The 18,925-nt window shown below is 41.6% G+C and overlaps 1 protein-coding gene across 2 annotated transcripts in view; it reads right to left on the bottom strand.

Moving 5' to 3' along the window:
* Positions 1-18,925, bottom strand: part of LOC132121358 (transforming growth factor beta-1-induced transcript 1 protein-like) — a 120,999-nt gene that overhangs the window by 69,195 nt on the left and 32,879 nt on the right. For both annotated transcript variants that reach the window (XM_059530673.1, XM_059530674.1), the window contains 5 exons: positions 3,381-3,517; positions 2,825-2,894; positions 2,385-2,469; positions 1,749-1,892; positions 1,288-1,461 (listed from right to left, as the gene is read on the bottom strand). In XM_059530673.1, the coding sequence (XP_059386656.1) occupies positions 1,288-1,461; positions 1,749-1,892; positions 2,385-2,469; positions 2,825-2,894; positions 3,381-3,517 (610 nt within the window). The remainder of the gene's footprint in view (positions 1-1,287; positions 1,462-1,748; positions 1,893-2,384; positions 2,470-2,824; positions 2,895-3,380; positions 3,518-18,925) is intronic.

Genomic DNA, 18,925 nt, shown 5'->3' with positions numbered 1-18,925 from the left:
GCCTTATGTAGAACTGCTTGTAGCTGAATTTAACTTATTTCAAATGTATTAACTTCACAGTATTATTGTTCTGAACTGAAACAAGACTGTAATTCTGACCTAAGCTAAATTATGGCACTTTTGTCTTTTAGAGCTGCTTTATAGCAGATTCTGAACTGTCTCCATAGTTGAGTATCCATAATTGTGCCTGCTTTTTGCCCTGGATTTTCTCGGTGAAACTGCTTTGACACAGTCTGTATTGTATAGTCTTATACAGTATAAACAAAGTTGACTTGACTGGTGTTTATGTACCTCCAGAAACAAGGTTGGGAAACACTGCATTAAGGACCTGGGGTCCCACAGTGCTCATTCTGTGTCATATAAGGGCTCATCACACACTAAAATTCATTTTGATCCTTTTTGTGTCTTTTTATTGGATCCCACGCCACTGCTCATATTGTAGGTCTTTTATCTGGCACACAAAGTTCAGTTCATGGAATTCTCTGATTGACGATTTGACACAAGTGTGTTAAATAAGTGAGACATGGACAATCTGCAGTGCTGTGGGTCCCCAGAATTATGATTTTAAAACCACTGCTCTATTCATTTGGCGAAAATATGATTAGATTGGCTGAAGTTCAAAGTCTAGATTCCTGCTGATCATTTTGAAGCTTTGTTTTAATGGTTTCACATCTGGGATGTATGTACAGTGCATGCTCCCATACAGTTGGACTTGTTAACAGCAGCATGAAACAGAACATTATCAACAAAGAAAAAGGTAACATTTTACAATAAGTTCTCGTTTGTTATCATTAATTAATGCATAAACATGAACTCCTAATAAGCAATATATTTTAGCAGCATTTATTAAACAATGTTAGTTAATAAATGTAATATAAGTTTGATAAAATAACATTTTAATTTAATTTTAATGTTCGTGTTAGTTAATTGTCTATGAACTAATGTTAACAGATAGGCTACAACATTTGATTTTAAATAATGTATTAGTAAATGTTAAAACATTAAGTTTAATGAATGCTTTAGAAGTATTTTTTCCACCCTCAAGTTACTTTAAATAAAAGTTATAATAAATAAATTTAAGGAAAAGATGGGATGTAGGAGGAAAGCAGAGGTTTATAGATGCCTACCCTAACACTGTGAGTTGTCAGAGTAAATGAGCATGGTCCTATAGAACTTTTGTTTATTCATGTCATAGATTATCATCTTAATTCAGCTTCAGTACAGCTGTGAATTTGACACATAAATGTACAGCTGTGAATAGGACACATAAATGTACAATATACCTACATTGAGTATGGGCTTGTTGCATTGTGCACAGTGAGGTGAGTACAGGGTGAAGTAGTCAGGCTCACAGTATGGTCGACCATCTTTCTCAAAGAAATTACAATTGCCAAGCTCACACTCACACTCAGAGCAAACAAAGTGCTCTGGATGCCATACCCGTCCCAGAGCTGTTACAACCTAAGAGACAGGGAAACAAGATCTAAATTTCAAAAGTTATCATCACTTTTGAAACCAAAATCCTTTATATGTATATATATATATATATATATATATATATATATATATATATATATATACACACACACACACACACACACACACTTTTTTAATAAGTAAAGAGTTGAAAGATGAAACAACATTACAAACTAGGATTTAAAACAAATGTATTTGAAACCTGGTTGTGGTAGTGATTTACCGGTAGTTAACTTATTAAATTAATTTCAGGATTTATTAAAGAATTTTACCTGTCCTACAACTGGTTTCTGACAGGCAGAACAGTTTCCCTTAGAGGAGGTAGGCACTCCCTGCCTGCTCAGATCTGATTGGAGAAGACCCAACATGCTGTCCAATGAGCCTCCAGAGGACGCAGAGGTTGGAGAAGCTGTTTGCTGTGATGAAGATGCCACAGGACCCTGTTACAAACGAAAAACTCAACAGCTACACAAAAATACTAATATATATATATATATATATATATATATATATATATATATATATATATATGTTTTTTTTTTTGTTTTTTTTTTAAGTGAAATGTTAATAAACTCTCTCCTAACCCAGTTCAATATGCAGAGTCAACTATCAGTAAGCCAATAGTTGGTACCACTATTATGACTGAGGTGCACTATATTGTATAAAGTGCTTGGACTTGTCTGATTTGACGCACAACAATGCACTGTTTGTTTGGTCCAACCAACTTCTGAGTTTAACATTGTTACCAACATTGTCACCAAATCTGGTTGGTGATTTATTGGCCAACAAGGTGAGTGGTGGAAAACTAGTTTAAAAACAGTTATTAATTTTGCATTTCAATCTGGTGACACTAGTAGTGTAAACAATATACACTTCAGTAAATGCATAAAAGTATGCATCAAACATACTGTGCTTTGGACTCTGAAGTCTGATAGAGACGCCATTAGTTTGTCCAGCTCTAAAGTAGCAGATGTAGCTGAGGGTTTCGCTGAGCTAGAAGCAGAAAAAAAAATAAAAAATAAATAAATATATATATATATATATATATATATATATATATAGTACTGTCTGACAATCATAAATACAATTATATAAACTACACCCATATTAACTTGATATTTGTGAGTTTGACTTTCCTCCATTATGTGTTGTCATTACTATAAATATAGCCATTTATTTAAATGAAGATCTGCAGGGATATGATATGTTATCAGTCAGTAATGATACTATTATTTAATTAGTAACTGGTATGTAATTTCTTATCTATTATAAGACATGTTGAATGAGCATATGTAGAAAAATTTGTATACAGATGAATAAATATCGCAATATATATCAGTGCACTAACCCAGTAGAGGATGGACCAGACTTTGAAAATTGATCTTTTTTGGTGCTGGGGAATTGTGCCAAAATCTCATCTAATAAAGACAAAGGAAAAATAATGCATCAAAGGAGTTATTTTTTCAAATGAAACTCTAGGTACTGCTTACTGCATACTGATGACTATATACCAAATACTGCCTAATATTCTAACTGATTAGTTTTCATTTTATTCTAATTTTGAGTAAAAGTTATTTACTTTTGGCAGTCTGGAAAATCAGTCAAGTACAAGTGGTGCATGGCACACAGTGTTCCATATACTGTACTATGCTCTGGTTGAAAACAGCACATTTCAGCAAATATAAACCAGTTATGTGGAATTTCCAGATTATTTGTTGACTGTAAACATACTGCATGCATTTTTGTTATTGTTGTTGTTGTTGTAAATAGTAGGTATTCCATTCTGACAGACAAGAACAGATTATGGACTGAGCCAATAACTGCCAGGGGTTTGCGGGGTCATATTCTGTCCTTGCACTCACACAGTAAAGTACTTTGTAAGCTACTAAGAAGTCAGCACTCACCTGTGATGTTGAACTGTGTGGCATTAAGCTCTTGTAATAAGTGATCAAGTTCACTCAGCCCTCCTCCCAGAACTGAGGTGGAGGAGAAAGCAGGAGGAGGGTCTGCCGTACGGGGGAAGCTTGGTTTACACACGGTACTGAAAAAAAAAAGTCACAAAACAATTATATGGACTTACCGCAACACTCAAAATCTCAACATGCATTCCAAGAGATAGTTCTAAATGAAAATTATCATCACAAAGCTATTGTACAGTTTCAGAAGTCTTTCAGAAGGAATACAGATCATGATACTTTTAGGATCCTTTATGGTACTATTCTGTCCTCTATGAAAAAAGATTATTCGTATCAACTTTAAACACGTATTGTCTTATTAATAATGTATCAATGTATAAAGTTCTGCTTTCATTTGGCTACACTCACAAAGAAAAAACATTATGCTATTGTAAAATAAAGAAAACAAATAGAATGTCGCTTTCTGCCATTTGAGTTTCCATTCTGTGAACAAATTTAATCCATTCACAAAAATTAACTGAAACTCCGCAAATATAGTCTACGTTACCTGTCGCAATGGTTTTTCCCTTGTTTATGTGTAAACTAAATCAAATATATGTCAATAATTTATTCCCTATATGTATATATGCTGCAGATTTTTATATAACAATGTAATAATATTTAGTATTTTCACATCAAGCTGGAATTTTTTTTAATTGTAACTGTCTATTCAAAATAAATGAAAAGAAATCGAGCATAGTTGTGTCTGTTGTACCAGAATTGTATAGAACTGTGTCCCCCAAATCGAGATACATACGGAAATGTGACATCTGTGTACCATTCCACCCCTAGTCGTTACATACTGATTTACTTTTTTGGTTGATATAATGTGTAAATATATCATTTCTAGGGCTGGATCAGAAAATTTGAATATTCGTTCAGTGACATTCGATTGTTAATTTTGAGATTCTAATAATCTTAATATTAATATTTAAATGTGATGCCTGTTGTTTTTTCCAGAAATGCATGTTATTGTGCAAGGAGTAGTTGCATGGACTATCAATGGAGGGTCAGAAAACTCTGAGATTTCATTATAAAGACCTTCATTTGTGTTCTGAAGATGAGCAAAAGACTTGAAGGTTTGGAACGACATGAGGGTGAGTAATTGATGTCAGAATTTTCATTTTCAGGAGAACCAGCGTGTTAACTTCTTTTACCTGTAGTGTTCAAATACATTGTTACTGCTGACCAGTATGCCCTAAGAAATGAACTGGGAGTAGTAGGCTATGAACGCTGTTCACAAACATTTGTTTGAAGGGTGTGGGGGGGGGGGGGTTGGTTGTGGCAAGATGGGCAGTGTACCCTCACTGCAGACCACATGATATCCAAGGGGCATGGTTGGATCCACATCTAAGGGGTGGAGACTGGGAGGTTTAGGGGTGGAGCTCTGAGAGACGGGTGGGTTTAGTATACAGGGATGCTTGAAAGTTTGTGAACCCTTTAGAATTTTCTATATTTCTGCATAAATATGACCCAAAACATAATTAGATTTTCACACAAATCCTGAAAGTAGACAAAGAGAATCCAATCAAACAAAGGAGGCAAAAATATAAACGTTGTCATTTATTTAGTGAAAAAAATGATCTGCTGTTAAATATTTGTGAGGGGCAATAGTATTTTTTGCTTTCAGTATCTGGTGTGACCCCTGTTTTGCAGCAATAACTGCAAGTAACAATACTTGTAACTGCTGATCAGTCCTGCACAACGGTTTGTAGGAATTCCCATTCCTGTGATATTGGTGGGTTTCCTCCAATGGTTTGCTTCAGGTCCTTCCACAAAATTTCAATTGGATTAAGGTTTGTAATTTGATTCCAAAACATTAACTTTGTTTTCCTTTAACCATTCTTTGTTAGAATGACTTGTGTGCTTGGGGTCGTTGTCTTGCTGCATGACCCACTTTCTCTTGAGATTAAGTTCTCGAACAGATGTCCTGACATTTTCCTTCAGAAAAGTACCGCGTGTGACTATCAAAAAATATTCAGAAGCAGCTGTATGACTAACCCGATCAGTGTATTTGTGTTTGTGCTAAGGGGAGCTTCAACGATTTCTACTTACATGTTTTTTCAGCGTTGAGTAATGTATCACAGACATATGTTGATTCCTTGAATGCAATATTAATCAGAATCCACTCACTGCTCAAAATACTAAAGTTTTGTTCATTGCTGAGTTATGCAAGCTCACAAATCCTCTTGTTATAACAAACAAAGCACCCATGGTACGGCAACAAAGTTCCTTGATTATTACACTGAAATTAGAGTATAGTTCCTAGCCATATTAGCCTAGAAAAAACGCAACTTTTTATTTTCCGTCAGTCTTAGTACAGAATCAGTCGAGCGCTCAGAGAGTTCGACTGAGACGTGATGAGGCTCTGGAAGTTCCGCAGAGGCGAGTAGAGACTCTGGTAGTTCAGCCGAGACGAGGAGAGGCTCTAGAAGTTCAGCCGAGATGAGGAGAGGCTCTAGTAGTTCAGCAGAGACGTGGAGAGGCTCTGGTAGTTCAGCAGAGACGTGGAGAGGCTCTGTTAGTTCAGCAGAGACGTGGGGAGGCTCTGGTAGTTCCACAGAGACGTGGAGAGACTCTGGTAATCCCATGGTGTTTAGACTGGATTCCAGAAGATCAATGCTGACTTGACTCTGCTCATGAAGATCATTGGTGGCCTGACTCTGCTCATTAAGATCATTGGTGAATTGCATTTGTTCATGAAGATCATTGGTGACTTGCCTTTGTTCATGAAGATCATTGGTGACTTGCATTTGTTCATGAAGAACAACGGTGACTTGCCTTTGTCCATGAATTTCACCGGTGACTTGGCTTGACTCCGTAGTGTCAACGGTGACTAGCCCTGACTCTGGAGGGTCAACGGTGACTAGCCCTGACTCTGGAGGGTCAACGGTGACTAGCCCTGACTCTGGAGGGTCAACGGTGACTAGCCCTGACTCTGGAGGGTCAACGGTGACTAGCCCTGACTCTGGAGGGTCAACGGTGACTAGCCCTGACTCTGGAAGGTCAACGGTGACTAGCCCTGACTCTGGAAGGTCAACGTTGACTAGCCCTGACTCTGGAAGGTCAATGGTGACTAGCCCTGACTCTGGAGAGTCCATGAGCACCTGACTCGACTCTGGAGGGTCAACGGGTACCTGACTCGACTCTGGAGGGTCAACGGGAACCTGACTCGACTCTGAAAGGTCAACGGGAACCTGACTCGACTCTGAAGGGTCAACGGGAACCTGACTCGACTCTGGAAGGTCAACAACCTGACTCGACTCTGGAAGGTCAACGGGAACCTGACTCGACTCTGGAGGGTCAACTGTGGCTGTCATTCTGTGCAGAGGCGCTGGGCAAGCAGCCATCTTGTGCCATGACTCTGGACCAGCGGCCATCTTGGGCAGTGGAGCTGGACCGGCGGCCATCTTGGGCAGTGGCGATGGGACGGCGGCCATCTTGGGGAGTGGCGCTGGGCTGACGACCACCTTGTGCTGTGACGCTGGGTTGGCAGACTTCTGGTGCAGTGGCGCTGGGCTGGCGGCCATCCCACCAGAAGAGACAGGAGTGGCTGGGGCATCCCTCGGAAGCCGATGCTGCAAGTAGCACACGAATTCCTAGAACCCAAATGTGTCTAACTGAGCCATTTCCTTTTGAGGAACTGGGTCATCCAGCCCGCTATTAAAATAGTCCTTTAGGGCCGCATCATTATATCAATTATCTCTTTGTCAACTTTCAAGACTTGCATGAAACTTTCAAGACTTGCATTTGAGTGACAATTCTAAAGGGTTCACAGACTTTCAAGCAGTACAGTATGTAAGGTGTGAGGAGTTGGATCTGGATCCAGCCACACCCCCTTGATCTTGTGTTCCGCAGTGATGACTATCTCAAGATGGTTCCAGGGGTGGTTCTGGGGGTGCATCCTGTCTCTGAGTCATGATAGTTGTAACTCAGGCATAAAATGTTCGATCTTCCCCAAACTTCACATGTTCTATAAGAGTCCTTGTCTGAACACATCTGAAGGACAATATTCCATTATAATGATAGCGCCACCTGCTGGCAACAGGAAAATTGGCACATATAAATGACTTTGACATATTCCACTTATATTTACGACTTTAAATGCATATTTCATGCCGTTCACCTTTTTACTAAAGCTACTTACTGGCGGTGAGCCCGGGTGCGAGGGCCTGTTCATCGCTGCTTGCAGCTTTAATTCAAATCTGCATTTGCTGACTGGCACACAGCCAGAGACACACACATTTTTAAAGTACTGCACATAGTATAATCCCATACGATTATGTTAAGCTTATGAATGCATGTACCAATCATAGGCCTTTAGATAAGTCATCTCTGAAACAAGCTGTTTCATTACAGCATGTGTTGGCTGACTGAATTGTCTGGTTAATTCTCTCATTAGAAACAACAAAGTGAAGATGTACGAATGTAAGAAAGATATTAATATCACAGTGTAAATAGCTTTAAATATTATTATGGGAGCTTTTGAGAGTGCTTGAACTCGCTGGACTGAAGTGAAAATGTTCTTTGATAACGTAAAAGTTCTTTGCTCTCTTTTTGTACAATGAAAGTTTTATAGGCTAATTAGTAACTTAATTTTTAATTCAAGTTTTTATTCAATTAACATTAAATACACAGTCAGTCGTACTAAAAACATTTTAAGGTATGACACCCATATCTGGTAATTAAAAAGACAGATTTTTATGCAAAGTTCCTAGATTACTATAGGATACTTTACTAGAGAACTAACATAATCTATAAAGGTGCAAAATGCATTTACTTGCACATATTTCAAGATATATTTTTGAAATATTTTGAAAAAATAAAAAATAAAAAAAATAATAAAATGATAAAACCCCTACTGAAAAAAAAACCATTAGAAAATTTGTAATGGTTTTACTTGTCTGTTCAATATTTTGTGTATGTTTTGCTCTGTGACCCAGTTTCTGTCTCCCATGTCATTGATTTAATCCCAGGTGTTTCCTATGTGTTTCCATTGATCCCAGGTGTGTCTAGTCTTCCCATCAACCTGTCCTGTATAAATAGTTCTCCCTGTGTTAAGTCTAGCGTCAGGGCATTTATGTTGGTCTTATGCGATCAACACTAGATTATGGATGCATTGTTTATGAGTCAGCATCAGCAACGTTGCTAAAGAAACTAGATGTCATGCAAGCTAAGGCATTAAGACTTATTATAGGAGCAGTTAAAACCACGCCAATTGCAGTATTGCAAGTAGAAACATCACAAATGCCATTATATATAAGAAGACAGAAATTAGCTATGGCATACTGGATAAATCTTCAGGGACAAAGGGATAATCATCCTGTAAGGGAAGTCCTGAATGACTGCTGGGAAATTTTAAATGTAACCCGGTAAAGGATTTGCTTGGAAAATAAAGGGGTGGGTTAATGAAGGTGGTTTAGAATTGATATCATTTGCTCCAGTAGTGATAATGTCCCCAATTCCACCTTGGTTAAAAGCACAACCTGAAATAGATACACAATTACACGAGAATAGAAGGGAAATGAGTGAAGCCATCCATCCATCCATCCATCCATCTTCTTCCGCTTATCCGGGGCCGGGTCGTGGGGGCAGCAGTCTAAGCAGAGAACCCCAGACTTCCCTCTCCCTAGACACTTCCTCCAGCTCTTCTGGGGGGACACCGAGGCGTTCCCAGGCCAGCCGGGAGACATAGTCTCTCCAGCGTGTCCTAGGTCTTCCCCGGGGTCTCCTCCCAGTGGGACGCGCCCGGAACACCTTCCTGGGAAGGCGTCCAGGAGGCATCCGGAACAGATGCCCGAGCCACCTCAACTGACCCCTCTCTATGTGGAGGAGCAGCGGCTCTACTCTGAGCTCCTCCCGGGTGACTGAGCTTCTCACCCTATCTCTAAGGGATCGCCCAGCCACCCTGCGGAGAAAGCTCATTTCGGCCGCCTGTATCCGGGATCTTGTCCTTTCGGTCATGACCCAAAGCTCATGACCATAGGTGAGAGTAGGAACGTAGATTGACCGGTAAATCGAGAGCTTCGCCTTGCGGCTCAGCTCTTTCTTCACCACGACAGACCGGTACATCGACCGCATTACTGCAGAAGCTGCACTGATCCATCTGTCAATCTCCCGTTCCATCCTTCCCTCACTCGTGAACAAGACCCCAAGATACTTAAACTCCTCCACTTGAGGCAGGAACTCTCCACCAACCTGAAGTGGGCAAGCCACCCTTTTCCGACTGAGGACCATGGCCTCGGATTTGGAGGTGCTATTTCTCATCCCAGCCGCTTCACACTCGGCTGCAAACCGTCCCAGTGCATGCTGAAGGTCCTGGCTTGATGAGGCCAACACGACAACATCATCCGCAAAGAGCAGAGACGAAATCGTGTTGTCACCAAACCTGACCCCCTCCGGCCCCTGGCTGCGCCTAGAAATTCTGTCCATAAAAATCATGAACAGAACCGGCGACAAAGGGCAGCCCTGCCGGAGTCCAACACGCACCGGGAACAAGTCTGACTTACTGCTGGCAAGCTCCTGCTCCGGTCGTACAGGGACCGGATAGCCCTTAGCAAAGGGCCCCGTACCCCATACTCCCGGAGCACCCTCCACAGGCCGCCGCGAGGGACACAGTCGAATGCCTTCTCCAAATCCACAAAGCACATGTGGACTGGTTGGGCAAACTCCCATGAACCCTCCAGCACCCTGTAGAGGGTACAGAGCTGGTCCAGTGTTCCACGGCCTGGACGAAAACCACACTGTTCCTCCTGAATCCGAGGTTCTACTATTGGCCGGATTCTCCTCTCCAGTACCCTGGCATAGACTTTCCCAGGGAGGCTGAGAAGTGTGATCCCCCTGTAGTTGGAACACACCCTCCGGTCCCCCTTCTTAAAAAGAGGGACCACCACCCCGGTCTGCCATCCCAGAGGCACCGTCCCCGACTGCCACGCGATGATGTCAGCCAAGACAGCCCCACAACATCCAGAGACTTGAGGTACTCAGGGCGGATCTCATCCACCCCCGGTGCCTTGCCACCAAGGAGTTTTTTGACTACCTCGGTGACTTCAGCTTGGGTGATGAACGAGTCCACATCTGAGCCCTCAGCCTCTGCTTCCTCAATGGGAGACGTGACAGCGGGATTGAGGAGATCCTCGAAGTATTCCTTCCACCGTCCAACGACATCCCCAGTTGAGGTCAACAGCTCCCCACCTCTACTATAAACAGCGTTGGAAGGGCACTGCTTCCCTCTCCTGAGGCGCCGGACGGTTTGCCAGAATCTCTTCGAGGCCGACCGATAGTCCTTCTCCATGGCCTCACCGAACTCCTCCCAGGCCCGAGTTTTTGCCTCCCCAACCACCCGGGCTGCAGTCCGCTTGGCCTGCCGATACCTGTCAGCTGCCTCAGGAGTCCCACAAGCCAACCAGGCCCGATAGGACTCCTTTTTCAGCTTGACGGCATCCCTTACTTCCGGTGTCCACCACCGGGTTCGGGGATTGCCGCCTCGACAGGCACTGGAGACCTTACGGCCACAGCTCCGAGCGGCCGCTTCGACAATGGAGGTGGAGAACATGGTCCACTCGGACTCAATATCTCCAGCCTCCCTCGGGATCCGGTCGAAGCTCTGCCGGAGGTGGGAGTTGAAGATCTCTCTGACAGGAGACTCGGCCAAACGTTCCCAGCAGACCCTCACAGTACGTTTGGGTCTGCCGAGTCTGTCCAGCTTCCTCCCCCGCCATCGGATCCAACTCACCACCAGGTGGTGATCAGTTGACAGCTCCGCCCCTCTATTCACCCGAGTGTCCAAGACATACGGCCGGAGGTCGGATGAAACGACCACAAAGTCGATCATCGTCCTATGGCCTAGGGTGTCCTGGTGCCACGTGTACTGATGGACACCCTTATGCTTGAACATGGTGTTCGTTATGGACAAGCTGTAACTAGCACAGAAGTCCAATAACTGAACATCGCTCGGGTTTAGATCAGGGGGGCCGTTCCTCCCAATCACGCCCCTCCAGGTGTCACTGTCATTGCCCACGTGGGCGTTGAAGTCCCCCAGTAAAACGACGGAGTCCCCAGTCGGAGCACTTTCCAGCACCCTTCCCAGAGACTCCAAGAAGGCCGGGTACTCTGCACTGCCGTTCGGCCCGTAGGCACAAACGACAGTGAGAGACCTATCCCCGACCCGAAGGCGCAGGGAAGCGACCCTCTCATTCACCGGGGTAAACTCCAACACATGGCAGCTGAGCTGGGGGGCTATAAACAAACCCACACCCGCCCGCCGCCTCTCACCATGGGCAACTCCAGAGTGGTGAAGAGTCCATCCTCTCTCGAGGAGTGTGGTTCCAGAGCCCAAGCTGTGCGTAGAGGTGAGCCCGACTATCGCTAGTCGGAACCTCTCAACCTCACGCACAATCTCGGGCCCCTTCCCCGCCAGTGAGGTGACGTTCCACGTCCCTAGAGCTAGTTTCCGTGTCCAGGGATCAGGCAGTCGAGGCCCCCGCCTTCGACTGCCACCCGATTCTCTACGCACCGGCCCCTTACAGTCCCTCCTGTAGGTGGTGAGCCCACGGGAAGGCGGCCCCACATCGCTCCTTCGGGCTGAGCCCGGCCGGACCCCGTGGGGGGAGGCCCGGCCACCAGGCGCTCACATACGAGCCCCAACCCCGGGCCTGGCTCCAGGGTGGGGCCCCAGCTGCGCCATACCGGGCGACGTCACGGTCCTATGATTTAATTTCCTCATAAGGGGTTGAAGCTGTTAGTTTAATTACATATGTAAGTGAATATATCAAAAACACACATTATTCATTTCTTCAAATATACACAGACGGATCAAAGAATGTAGATAATGGCAGGACAGGGGCTGCCTTCTATGTTACAGAGTTTGAGGTGAAAAAGGCTGGAAGAATAACAAATGGTACATCAATATATACGGGTGAGATGATAGCGATTTTAATGGCACTTGAGTGGGTCTATGAAGTTAGACCTGATAAAGTAATAATATGTACTGATTCAATGGCTGTTCTTAACAGTCTACAATCCTTCGAAACAAATAGAACTGACATTTTAATAGAAATCATGATCAGGTTGTACAGTTTAAAACAAATGAGAATTATAATTCGATTTATGTGGGTACCAGCACACATGGGAATTCAAGGGAATGAGGAAGCAGACAAAGTAGCAAAAGAATCATTAAAAATGGAAGAACCAAATATAAACATATCACTCAGTAGATCAGAAGGTAAACAGTTAATCTTAGAAGCGCGCAATAGGAAATGGCAGACAGATTGGGATACATGTCATAAGGGGCGGTATTTTTATAGGATTCAAAAAACGGTAAAGAAAAGCAAAATAAGTCTCGATTTAAGTAGAAGAGAACAAATTATTATTACACATTTACGAACAGGACATTCTAATTTAAATTACACTTTACACATTATAGGGAAGCACAACACAGTTTTATGTGAGGTTTGTTTGGTAGATGAGACGGTAGAACATGTTTTTAAGGAATGTAAAGCATATGAAGAAGAAAGGAGGATTCTTAAGGAAGATCTTCAAGCAGTAGGTTGCCGGGAATTCAATATAACTAATATATTAAATGATAGTTCAAATTCAAGGAAACAGATAAATGTAGTCATAAAATTCATCAAGAAGTGTGGGTTATATTATAGGATATAGAAATTAGTTCATTCTTTTCACACTCCATCACAGTAGGTGGCGGTATGCACCTTTGAAGTTGGTTCGCAACCCGACATAAAAACAAAAGAAGAAGAAGAAGAAGAAGAAAAAGAAGACTAGCATCCGGTATTGTGAATGTTCATGTGCTATGTGAGTCTTTCATATGTCCTTATTATCATTGGATTGCTGTACTCCTCATCTCCCGCTGATCTTCTCTTTACTCAGTAGCTCAGCCTGAAACACTGTATTGGTTTTACTGGAAACTCTAGGATCCTGTTGGTCTCTACTGGAAATTGGTTGCCTTCTATTGGTGGCTTGTTAAAACCAATAAATTCTGTTTTAAAAGTTGATGGTTCTAATGTTTGTAATGTTATTTGTTGTGGAACCAGCACATTTTTCTGTGATGGTTTTATTTTTGTTGTTGTTTTTTGTTTTCAGCAGGGACATAAGCCTATATCAGTTTGTGGCTGCTGTGTGTCACATGAGCACAACACACCCCTCCCCACACACATACTTCTTCCTCCTCAAAAATGTTGCCCCTGACAATACAATACAAAATTATTTGTCAAACAGTTGAAATTGTTATAGATTATTTCTAGAGATTGCAGCGATACATGACATGGTGAAAAATTACTGAATGAATAATAGGCTAATAGTAGGTTAAGATGAATTTTAAAATTGTGCCCTTGGCAAACATGGATAAAAATGAAAACATTGTGCCATCTCAACTCTTCGCCCTGTATCCTGATGATGCAATGTTGACCGATTTAACCAATGGTTTTGTTGATACAGTCGTTAAAGAAAAATCCTTGGCAACTCTATTTCCGTTCACCCCAGCTAAAAGCCTATCGTAAAAAAAAAAAAAAGATTACATCCCGTGACTGTGACCTCAGCAAGGATATGGCTGCCATTCAGTTTCTTTCCGCAAAATGTGAAGTAATTTTCTAAAAGGTTACATCTATGGAGACAATGGTGAGTAACACTGATCGCGCCATTACCTTTCTAAATGGATCAGTGGAAAAACTCCTTAAAGATACCACCAACCATAATGAGAGAATCTCTGTGTTGGAAAAGAAGACTTTAGATTTGATAGAAGATATGAAACCACCTCAACTGTTGGAGGCGAACAGCTATCAGTGAAGGGCTGAGACTAACCAGCATGAAGAAGGAAGATCCAGAAAATTACTCTGGATCTAATGATCAAAGTTCTTGGCAAGATCTCCCTGAAAATTGCTGAGAAATTACCAGAGGCAGTGGATTTGGTGCACAAAATCAGAAAGTGAAAGGATAGCAATTCAATTGCCGCTTTTCCACTGTCGGGCCAGTGTGAGCCAGTGCTTAAAATGGGCCAGGCAGGGCTAATAGCCTCTGACCTGCAGCACGAGGCCAAAATAGCACTGCATTTCCACCATCGAGACCGAAGCTCTGCTGCGCTTCGCTTCGCTAAAACCCGCCCCTTAACACGCCTCTCGGGAACAACATCACACAACCCCATCATTTCACCAACAAAGAGAACTTGAACGAGCTGTGTTCAACCAAGTCTCTACATTTCTCACACACAACAACCTCCTTGACAGCAACCAATCTGGCTTCAGAAGTGGACATTCAACTGAGACTGCCTTGCTCTCAGTTGTTGAAGCTCTAAGACTGGCTAGAGCGGAATCTAAATCTTCAATACTTATCCTGCTTGATCTGTCCGCTGCTTTTGACACGGTTAACCACCAGATCCTCCTATCAACCCTACTGGCAAAAGGCATCTCAGGAACCACACTTCAATGGTTTGAGTCTTACCTATCAGATAGGTCCTTGAAAGTATCTTGGAGAGGTGAGGTGTCCAAGTCACAACATCTAACTACTGGGGTGCCTCAGGGCTCAGTTCTTGGACCACTTCTCTTCTCTGTCTACATGGCATCATTAGGTTCTGTCATTCAGAAACATGGCTTTTCATACCACTGCTACGCTGATGACACTCAACTCTACCTCTCATTCCATCCTGATGATCCGACGGTAGCTATTCGCATCTCAGCTTGTCTAACAGACATTTCTTCCTGGATGATGGACCATCACCTTCAACTCAACCTTGCCAAGACAGAACTGCTTGTGATTCCAGCAAACCCACTGTTTCATCACAATTTCACCATCAAGTTAGGCACATCAACCATAACTCCTTCAAAAATATCTAGAAGCCTTGGAGTTATGATTGATGATCAGCTGACTTTCTCAGACCACATTGCTAAAACTGTCCGATCCTGCAGATTTGCTTTATTCAACATCAAGAAGATCAAGCCCTTTCTTTCGGAACATGCTGCACAACTCCTTGTTCAAGCTCTTGTTCTGTCCAGGCTGGACTATTGTAATGTCCTCTTGGCAGGTCTTCCAGCCAATTCTATCAAACCTTTACAATTAATTCAGAACGCGGCAGCTAGATTAATTTTTAATGAGCCAAAAAGAATACATGTCACACCTCTGTTTATCAATTTGCACTGGCTTCCAATAGCTGCTCGTATAATATTCAAGGCATTGATGTTTGCCTACAAAACTACCACTGGCTCTGCACCCATTTACCTAAATTTGTTACTTCAGACTTATGTGCCCTCTAGAAGCTTGCGTTCTGCAAGTGAACGTCGCTTGATTGTGCCATCCCAAAGAAGCACAAAGTCACTTTTATGGACTTTTAAATTAAATGTTCCCTCCTGGTGGAATAACATCCCCAACTCAATCCGGACAGCTGAGTCCTTAGCCATCTTCAAGAATCGGCTTAAAACACATCTCTTCCATCTTTATTTGACCCTCTAACTTTAACACTCACTATTCTAATTCTATTCTTTAAAAAAATCTAACTACCTTTCTAATCTTTTTATATTCTATTTTCTTTTCATTAATTATGCAATTGTATGTGTGTGTGTATGTGTAAAGACCTCTAACACTAGCTTGCTCTATTCTTTTTTTATTCTATCTGTTTTCTTTATATTATATTATTTAAAATCCCATGCTAGGTGTACTGTGTTAACCTAACTGAGACTTGTTATAGCACTTATACAGTATATCATTGCTCTTTTTGTTGTTTTTGATTGCTTCCACTGTCCTCATCTGTAAGTCGCTTTGGATAAAAGCGTCTGCTAAATGAATAAATGTAAATGTAATATTTGCAGTAAGTTTATCACAGTGTAACTGATCTCTTCTTTTTCTTATGCATGACAACAGAAAGCTCCCCCTTTGACCGCAGAGAACTTTATGTTTTCTGTTGACCAAGTCATAGTTAACGACCACATCACCATCTTCTGCGACGCTCTGAAGCTGATGTTTGCTTCATACTACTGCTTGAACATTTCATACCCAGGAAACCCACACTCATACTCTCAAACACACACTCATACTCTCACTCTCACACGTATCACACTCACACGCGTGTTCTCACACACAGTCACTCACACTTTTTCAACACACACTGACTTACACACACATCCTCAAACTCACACACTCTCACATACACACACTCACAAATGCATCCTCACACTCGCACACTCACATCCACATTTTCACACATGCATCCACACACACACACATTCTCTTTAAAACTCATCCTCACACTTACATATTCTCAAATACACACACTCTCACAGACGTTTCCTTACTCATACACACTCTCAAATCCATACTCGCACACACACACACACACACACAGTCACACACGCATCCTCACACTCTTAGAGACACTCTCACATGCATCTTCACAGACACAGACACTTTCACATACTCTTACAAATGCATCCTTACACTCACACATTCTCACATACACATTCTCACACACTAATCCTCACATAGACACACATTCTAATACAAACATCCACACACTCTAACATAGACAGTTACACATGCATCCTCACACACACACACACACACACTACTAACACCCTCTCACACGCATCTTTCCACACACAGTTACATTCTTTCACATACTCTTACAAATGCATCCTTACTCTCACATACACATTCTCATACATGCATCCTCACACACACACTCTCTGAGACACATTCTAATACAAACATCCACACACTCTCACATAGACAGTAACACATGCATCCTCAAACACACTCTCACACGCATCTTCACACACACAGTTATACACTTTCACATACTCTTACAAATGCATCCTTACACTCACACACTCTCACATACACATTCTCTTACAGACACACACACTCTCACACACACATCCTTATACAAACATCCACACACTCTCACATAGACAGTGACACATGCATCCTCACACACACTCTCTCACACACTAACACATTCACGCGCATCCTCACACACGCTTCTATTTGCACGATTAATCACATGCGTTTTTCAGGCGTCTCGTCAGTAAAGCCGGTCCTGTGATTAGAAGTAAATATCCATCACCTGTTTTAAAATCGAGCAACATTTAATACACAGAGCTGTAGTTCACTGACAAGTGAATATCCTGCAATATCCTGTCCATAATCGAATGCGATTCATCTGCAAACACACCTGACAACCGCATGTGATTAATCGTGCAGCCCTACATGCATCCTCACACTCTCGTCCTCACACAACACACTCTCTTACATTGTCACAACCTTCTCATTCTGTCTCACACACAACTACCTCTCACATAGTTCTTTATGCCAAACATCCACCACAAGCATGCCCTTTGTAAGTTCTTATTGTTCTGCTTTTATTTTAAATATATTCACAGTATATGTTACAGTCCATGTTTTATTACTAAAGGTTTTTTTTTTTATTCAACAGATGCCTTTTTAAGATGAACCCCGAGAAGGGATCGAAAGTGGAGAAGACCACATCGATAAAGAAATCAGCAGTCAGTCCAAAGGTTCTTTGACTGATTAACAAGACTGCGGACTATGAAAGGATGGAATAAAACTTTGAGTGTCAAATCTTCCTACATTGCATATAGCAGAAATTCTTTCCAGCGTCACAGACTTAAAATACTTGCTGATTATTTCCTTTAATGGTTACATTTTTTTTTTTCATGCATCATCTGTTGTCGAGATTAATTAATCTGTTCACAGGTGGTTCAGTTTTAAGGACAATTTAATTATTAATTTTTATTTGTTTACCAAACTGCAATATTGTTGCAGTTTTGAACAATTCTTTTATTGTGTGTTGTTGCAGTTATGATTTTTTTTATATATATTTTTATACTGTTGCAGTTATGAACAAACTGAATTGGTATGTTGTTGCAGTTGTGATCTAATTTAAACTTTTGGGCTTATTTTTTAATTGGAAAATTGTTGCAGTCATGATCGTTTGCAATATTTTCTGTACTATTGCAGTTATGGGCAAATTATTGTTGGAATATTGTTGCAGTGCTATAATCTTTATACAGGTATATTGTTGCAGTTTTGAACAAAGAATATTTGTAAATTGCAGTCCTGAACAAACTATTGGTATATTCTTGCAGATATGTCAATAAATTATTAAAACACATTTTCGCACTTATGGCGGATTATTTGAATTAAAGCAGTGTTCAAACTTTATGATAATTTAATGTTTTTTATTTTTTATTTTTTACTTTCCATAATATTTATGTAAAACAGCTTATTAAACATTAAAAACTGAAGAAAATACTGAAAATCTCATGTATAATTCATGTATTTTTGAATTATGGAAAATTACCGTTACTCAATGTGCCCGTTATTTAACGGTATTTTTCCGGCACCCCAGCTGCCGGAATTTTACGTTTTTTTACGGGATTTTTTTTTTACAGCAGCTGTAGTCATCATATTAGTATTTTATTACCAGAATTTTTTATTCCGAGTTGTGTTGTGGTAAAAACTGCAAAAGGTAG

Source organism: Carassius carassius, chromosome 39, assembly GCF_963082965.1.
Source record: "Carassius carassius chromosome 39, fCarCar2.1, whole genome shotgun sequence".
In the NCBI taxonomy this organism is placed as follows: Eukaryota; Metazoa; Chordata; class Actinopteri; order Cypriniformes; family Cyprinidae; genus Carassius; species Carassius carassius.
This window is presented reverse-complemented; position numbering and strand designations above follow the sequence as displayed.